This window comes from Nelumbo lutea, chromosome 7 (assembly GCF_056320005.1).
Source record: "Nelumbo lutea isolate HS-2025 chromosome 7, American lotus-T2T, whole genome shotgun sequence".
Classification (NCBI taxonomy): Eukaryota; Viridiplantae; Streptophyta; class Magnoliopsida; order Proteales; family Nelumbonaceae; genus Nelumbo; species Nelumbo lutea.
The window spans coordinates 870,396-877,983 of record NC_142690.1 but is presented as its reverse complement, the minus strand read 5'-3'; the positions used below and the strand labels follow the sequence as shown (position 1 = coordinate 877,983).

Sequence of the window (7,588 nt, the reverse complement as noted above, 5' to 3'; positions counted from 1 at the left end):
GCGAACCGCTGGCCGGGTCAACAGGTTTTGACCCAATAACAGGTTAGTGGTGAAACGGAATCAATTGTTTGAACGGTTTTCGGGCCAAACAACATTGATTTTTATATGGCAAAACAAATATTTCCTAATGACATGTCAATTAAGTAATATAATATAAATTTAAGTAAATCAGTGAAATTATAGGAAATGCTTTAGTAAATGACCCTAATAATAATAACAATAATAACAATGATGGGCCAGGTCTATTTGACAACCAAAATTATATTGATTATGGTTATATGATTTTGTCTCTATTAATAATTGGGTCGACACTAACTCTTGTTGCCCCGAGACAATTACATAGTTAAAATATACGAAGGCACTAATGAGTTTTTTGTAGTTTTGATTCTACTTTAGTTCTAACAGGATAAATTTTATAGACATTAGATAGTATACAAGATAATCCTGGTTAAAAACATTGTTTTACCATCATACAACGGCTTTACTCTTTTACATTCAATTTCATCAACTTATCTTACCAAAAATATAAGTAACTACAGATGTCAAGTATAATTGGCTGAGACCCAATTGTCTCCATTAATAATTGGTTTCTGTTTTGGATGTATCTCATGGGACCAATTGGCAATCGATCCAGGACTGGTACGTCCTGCCTTAAAATCAAACTTGACCCATTGACAACTCTATATGCATAGTCAACGAATGAGCCATTATAACTATACACCCATTATTAACGAGTTGGGATCTCTCGTAAGCAAAAATCTCTTCCAACACCCTTTCAACATGATCTGATGCCACACATTTCATATTTCACTTTTAAGAAGATGGGTGTTGGAGTGTATTTTGTTCATTATTAGCACCCTTAGTAATGTGTTCACGGGGATTCAGACTCTGGATCGGGCCCATACAAAATTTGTCAAAAACTCAAAAGCTATGCCCAAACCGGCATCGAAAGAGACATCCCATGAAGAAATAGGCCTTTAATGAATTAGTAAGCCACAGCCCAGTAAGCGTAGGGCCTTAAATGCAAACCTAAGCCCATCCGTCCATGTGGTTAATCGGTAATCCATTTTGTTTTTGTGATTAGGGTTTCGGTCGGGGAGCGGAGAGAGCAACCCTCCAAACTCCAAAAGCCAAAAGAAAATCCGGTTTTGGAGGCGGAACCGTGGTGCTATTTGAATCACCGCTTTTCCATCTTAAAAACCCTTTCTTCCCAAAGGCCCAAACCCTTGGCGGCTGACCTGACCCTCCCCTTTTCTCTCTCCTAGGGTTTCTCTCTCTCCCCTCCAGTATCCCATAATCTTCGTACTCGTTTCTAGGGTTTTCTTACCTCCTCCTTTTATCCACTATTTGCTCGTCTCCACCGAAGATCTGATCATGGCAGCGGTTGCTCCACCTGCGGATCGTATCCTTACTTAATACTGAGTTTGTTGGTATGCTTTAATTTGTTCAGTGTTTTTTACTTTCATTATCCCATATCTTCTTCGCAGTCGTAGACTTGAATTTTCTTCTTCTTAAGCTCTTTTAGCTGCCTATTTTCCAGTATTGTGTGTTTCAATGTTTGCGGGTTTTGTAGGGGTTTATGTTTAGATCTGGGAATCATGTTTCTAGAAAACATCTACAGTTCTACTATATTATTAAACTTTAGCGCTTTCAAGATGTATCTTAGTTCATGACTCTTGGAATAGTTTGAAGTTCTTTTGTTACAAGTTTGGGAATTGATCTATGCTGGGCTCTGTTTTTTATGCGGAAATTATTCGTTGAGGAAGTTTTCTTACTCATAGCGGATTAAGTCTTCTTTTGGCGTTTGGTGTTATTGCTCGTGTACACTCTCTCTAGAAAACCCATAATTTTGCGTTGGTTGGCTTTTGGATCATCAAGAATGCATTCCCTTTCTTTTTACTTCTTTCTCTTTTTGCTGTTTTGATTTGATTTGGACTTGGTACGATAAATGGCTTTTTGTTTGGTGAGGTATTGCTTTGGTCTTTCATGCTACTAGTTACTTTGGAGATTTGGTGGAGAATCAAAAGGGTGGCTGGTCGATTTTCTTATAGCTTATGATTACTATTCTCATTTTGAAGGAAGGTTACCATAAAATTATTATGAAATATTCATTACCGTTACTACATGATTTGGTTCTGACAAATCTATTTTTTCCATTCTCACATACTCGTGGAGTGTGTGGGGAACAAGTTGCAGAAAAAAATTTTCATAACGTTACTTAATTGGACAGAAGGGAAACTTTTCTTAACTGTTGGAACCTCAATTCTCAAATTCCCAATGTAAAATTGACAAAATACAGCGACTTCAGTAAAATATAGATAGAGTTGCTTTAAGCATACGGATGAATTACGAATTCATTTTGAGAGAGTTCCAAACACGACCAATTATGATTTCCGATACTAGTTGTTTCCTTTACCAATAATATTACAGAAGCTGCAGATTTACTGCAGAAGTTGTCAATAGATTCTCAGACCAAAAATATTGAAGTTCCTGAGGCCACCAAAAAGGTAACACATTTTTTTATATAATGGTTTGAAAGAGAATTTTGCATTCTCTTTCAGCTGCTATTACTCTCCTATGTTCTCCATTGCATCTCTTTGTTATTAATTTTTTCCCACAGCCTTTTACTATTCAGTATGGGTCTGTTGAAACTGCTGAAGCACCCAATGGTCCTGTCCAGTCATGTGAACGATCTACAACTCCTCTACTTCAAGATTTCATGGATCCATCAATGTGCTATCTTCCTAATGGCTATGCATCTACTGCCTATTATTATGGAGGTTAGCTAATTTGTGCTGGTTTCTTTATGAATGTGTCTACTATAAATTACTGCAAATGTTTTTTTGCTATTGCAAATGTTGGTTTTGTTTTTATGACTATATAGATGTTTGATGTTCAGGTTATGATGGGCACATCAATGAGTGGGACGATTACCTTAGATTTGTAAATCCTGATGGGGTAGAGATGTCAACTGTAAGTTTTCGTTTCAGCTTTGCTTATATATGTTGCTATTCAATTTATATTTCATTCCGTTTTGGAATAAAATCCTTTTAATTGAGCCAACATCCAAGGGTCACCACTGATTCTTTTTTTTTTTTTCTTTTTTCTGTCAGAAGACTCAGAAGAGATTATTTCAATGTTGTGATTTGGGTACTATGTTAAGTGTTGGTTTTGATGAGGTTGTTTCTGGTTGGCAGGGAGTTTATGGGGATAATGGCTCTCTTATATATCACCATGGTTATGGATATGCACCTTATGGTGCATACCCTCCAGCAGGTTCTCCAGTTCCCACCATGGGGCATGATGGTCAGCTGTATGGTCCTCAACATTATCAGTATCCTAGTCCTTATTACCAGCCACCGACTCCTCCACCTGGTGGGCCATACCCCTCTAGTCAGACATCCTCTCAGGTGGAGCTTTCCACCTCTGTAGCTGCTGATCAGGCACCTTTGACTGTAGAAACAACAAAGGAAAAGGCTAATGGTGTTACAAATGGAAATTCCAATGCTAATAATGGCTCTGCACCATTGAAACCAACAAACCAGAACTCAACTTTGAATTTGAACAATACTTATTGTAGAGGAGTTTTGTCTGGAGGAATCCCAACATCTGGCTACCAGGACCTAAGATTTGGTTATGATGGGATGCGGTCTCCAGTACCCTGGATAGATAGCCCGGTTTTTTCTGATGGGCAGCCAAAACCCGCCACTAGTAGCTCCTTTTCTTCAGCCGTCTCACATGCAAATAATGTCCACTCTGGAAGGAATCAGAATATTCGTCCACTTCCACATCTCATTGTAAGTATCTGATATTTATCTTCATTTGCTTTATGTACACACTGATGCTATTTTTGCATTTGTTTATATTTGACAGTATGTTCTGATTGGTGCATGGGATTGCTTTTTTATTCAATTAACAGGGCTTGCACCATCCAAGACCTGCATCCGGAATGAACCCAACACCAGGTTTTATGAATAGGATGTATCCAAACAATAGGATCTATGGTGCTAATGGTGTTAGATCTGGACCAGGCTATGGGATTAATGGCTATGATACCCGCACAAATGGTCGTGGATGGTTACCAATTGATTCAAAATACAAACCAAGAGGCAGGGGAAATGGTTATTTTGGTTATGGGAACGAGAATATGGATGGTCTAAATGAGTTGAACAGAGGACCCAGAGCAAAAGGGTTCAAGAATCAGAAGGTGTTTGCACCCATCACAATTGCAGTCAAGGGGCAGAGTTTACCATCAAATGTGAATGACAATGAAGACAAAGATAATTCAAATGTTGTTCCTGACAGGGAACAGTACAACAGAGCAGATTTCCCTGAGAAGTATTCTGATGCAAAGTTTTTCATTATTAAATCATACAGCGAGGATGATGTTCACAAGAGCATCAAGTATAATGTGTGGGCCAGCACACCTAATGGGAACAAGAAGCTGGATGCTGCATACCAGGAGGCACAGGAGAAGTCTGATTGCTGTCCTGTATTCTTATTTTTTTCTGTGAGTACATACTGTGACGTCTTGTGCATTTCTTTGGAAAGAATCTGCCCATAGTCTAACCTTCCAGCTTTGATTCTTCTTTCCCAGGTAAACACTAGTGGGCAATTTGTTGGTCTCGCTGAGATGGTTGGACCAGTTGATTTTAACAAGAATGTGGAGTACTGGCAACAAGACAAATGGAATGGTTGCTTCTCGGTGAAGTGGCATATTTTAAAGGATGTGCCTAACAGTTTGTTGAAGCACATCACCCTTGAAAATAATGAGAACAAGCCCGTCACAAATAGTAGGGACACTCAAGAGGTATGTGTGGTTTTATACTGTCTATATGTATGCATCTTATTTTTTTTTTAATTTCTCTTAATGTCAGATGTTTTGGTTTCTACAGGTAAAGATGGAGCAGGGGCTTCAAATACTCAAAATATTCAAGGAGCATTCCAGCAAGACATGCATTCTTGATGACTTTGGGTTTTATGAGACTCGGCAAAAGACAATGCAAGAGAAAAGGGCCAAGCAACTGCAGTTGCAGAAGCAGGTATGATGCGAACTTTAAACTATTGTCTATATGTATTTTGTCATCAGCTATGACCCATTTATATAAGTTAAGAATTTACGTATAATACCCATAATTTATTCCTTGCAAACTTCTTCCATTGGTAATGTTGAGCCATACAACTCTATGGTTTACAAATATTGACCTGCATTGTAGGTATGGAATGGTAAGCCTGCTGATATTGCTGTTACTGATGATAAAGAAAAAGATGGTGCAACTGGAAAACCAAGATTGCAGAAATCTTTAGAGGTTGCTTCCGTTTTGCTCAAGGAGTCTCCAACCGTTCACTCTAATGGGGAGTGGAAAAGATCAGAAGAAAATGGAACAGTTACAGCAGCTAGAGATGCGCCAAAGGGTGCCAAACCTGTAGGCACAGAAAAGAGGGTTGTGGCTAACGGGGTTGCAAATGGTTGCTAGATCTTCACTTATCAAGAGTGGGTATATGGTTATTGGAATTGTTAAAGAGTTCGGTCAGAAGTATTGCCGGATTATTATAGAAAGTGGGCAAACGCTGGCCAACTCCAAGTGGACCTGGCTTACTATTGAGGTAATAAAATGTTGACAGCCCTTTTATTGTCGTTTAAAAAATATGGTGAGTCGGGATAAACTTATTTTAATGATCCTCAATATTTGAGTCATTATCCCCTTTATGACCTTTTTTTCCCTTGGCATTAGGATATTGTGGTGGGTCAGTTTTCTTTTCTTTATGAGTAGCTCCTAACTGCTTTTTACTTCAGGGTTTGGGTTTAGGGATCTTTTTGTGCTATTATTTCTTAATGGTTTTCTTTGATCTTTTTTTTTTCTCTTTAAATCTTTTACCCCTTGTAAATCTGCTCTGTTGCGGTTTTTTGTATTTGTAAGAGGACCAGAATCCGGGTGGAAACTGTTTGCAATAGAGGAATCCAATATCTTGAAGAGTTTTTACAGTTATTAAGGATTCAGGAAGGAGAGACGACGTCATTGTATATCATCCTCCTCCCGCGCGTGTATTACCTAGTTTGTTTTGATACAAACACCTGTCGATCAAGTTGTTTCTGCTGCCTGTCATCTTGGCTCATTGGAGCTTTTAGTTTGCTTTGATTTTAGTAGCGGTTTTTAGTGCCTCTAATCTCTTGAGAAGGTCGCAGTGTTCTACAAGCGTCGAAGCATATTATATACAATTACAATCAGAATTAAAAAAAAAAATAATGGATCCTTGTTTATGAATATGATCGCACTATTCCATTCCTTTTTTATGGTCCTGTGCAAGTCAAATTTCTGGTCTGAAACCCTTTTGCTCTCACCCCCGCAGCCAAAAAACAAACAAAATCCCTTCCCAAATTCCCCATACCTGATCTCTTAAATGATTAATGCTTTTAATTCGCGGACTATATTTCTTTTTTCAACCTTTTCTCAACACCGATGGCCAACTAATTCAATCTCGTAAACATAAAAAAAAATGGAAGGATACAAGTATGGTTTGGGAATGGCTAGTTGCGTTCATATTGAGCAACCCTAGATCGTCTTTAAACCATTAGCTGTTATTTTGTTACGGACCAGGCTATCAAGGGAATCATCCCTTAATGTGAGTCGTGAACACCCACGTCGATAATCACTTTTTTTATGCTCAACGGTTCAGAGATTACAAACGGTTTGGTGTGATGGAGTAGCATATGAATGAAGTTTGCACCGCAAACAAGGTTAGCCTCAGTTTCTCATTTAGATTTGCTTTCATACATGTGTATTTCTCTGATTTTTGTTTCTGCGAAGCCCTTATAAAGTTTGCGGAACCTATCATATGGAGACCATGATTTGGTTAATCAATTGATTATTGGCTCTGAAAAGTATATGGCTGGTTGGCATGGAGTTCATGGGGATTATGGTTCTCGTATGTATTACCATGGTTATGGATATGCACCTTATGCTCCATAGTCCATACCCTCCGACAGGTTCTTCTATTCCCACCATGGGGCGTTATCGTCAGTTGAATGAATTCACATCTGCGCCCCACAGCCCTGCTGTTCAAGGTGAGGTTTCCAGCTCTGTTGCTGCTAAGCGGGCGCCTTTGTAATTAGAGACAACAAAGCCCAAGCCTTCTCTAATGCTCCTTCAGCTTTACATACCCATACCCAAACTTACCCGCCGCATTTTCTGACAAACCCTACCTATTTCTTCTCTCATTTTCTTGTTTAATTTGTCCCCCAAGAAAAAATTCCTGTCTCCGCCACTGATTGGATAGATGGCCCAATTTTTTCCTGATGGTGAGGCCCAACTTCGGGAAGGAACCAAAATCTTCGACCTCGTCCACATATCATACTCAGTATCTGATACTTATCTGTGCTGGTTTTACACGCACACTGATGCTTTTTTTAAGTATTTTGTTACATTTTTATAGTAAGTTCTTATTTGTACTCTGCTATGTTTTTTCTCTAAATGACAGGGCTTGCACCATCCAAGGCTGGCATAAGGCCTGAACCCATCTCCTGCTTTTGTAAATTGGATGTACCCAAACAATAAGATTTACGGTCAATGTGGTAATGGTGTTAGAA

At 38.8% G+C, this 7,588-nt stretch overlaps 1 protein-coding gene across 5 annotated transcripts; it reads left to right on the top strand.

Annotated features, from left to right (window-relative positions):
• Positions 1-1,047: 1,047 nt before the first annotated feature.
• On the top strand, positions 1,048-5,990 carry LOC148844503 (YTH domain-containing protein ECT4-like). 5 transcript variants are annotated; one of them, XR_016101959.1, is made up of 10 exons: positions 1,048-1,402; positions 2,431-2,507; positions 2,636-2,780; positions 2,900-2,973; positions 3,198-3,797; positions 3,920-4,510; positions 4,598-4,810; positions 4,896-5,042; positions 5,217-5,607; positions 5,922-5,990. XR_016101959.1 is itself a non-coding variant. In XM_088953567.1 (9 exons), exons 1-9 carry the CDS (start codon positions 1,375-1,377, stop codon positions 5,475-5,477), a joined length of 2,136 nt encoding a protein of 711 aa, XP_088809693.1. In that variant the 5' UTR covers positions 1,048-1,374; the 3' UTR covers positions 5,478-5,990. The 5 variants fall into 5 exon arrangements, 3 of the variants coding, with proteins under 3 accessions (XP_088809693.1, XP_088809692.1, XP_088809694.1); XR_016101958.1 differs by having other exon boundaries at positions 2,621-2,780; XM_088953567.1 differs by having other exon boundaries at positions 5,217-5,990.
• The last annotated feature ends 1,598 nt before the right edge of the window (positions 5,991-7,588 follow it).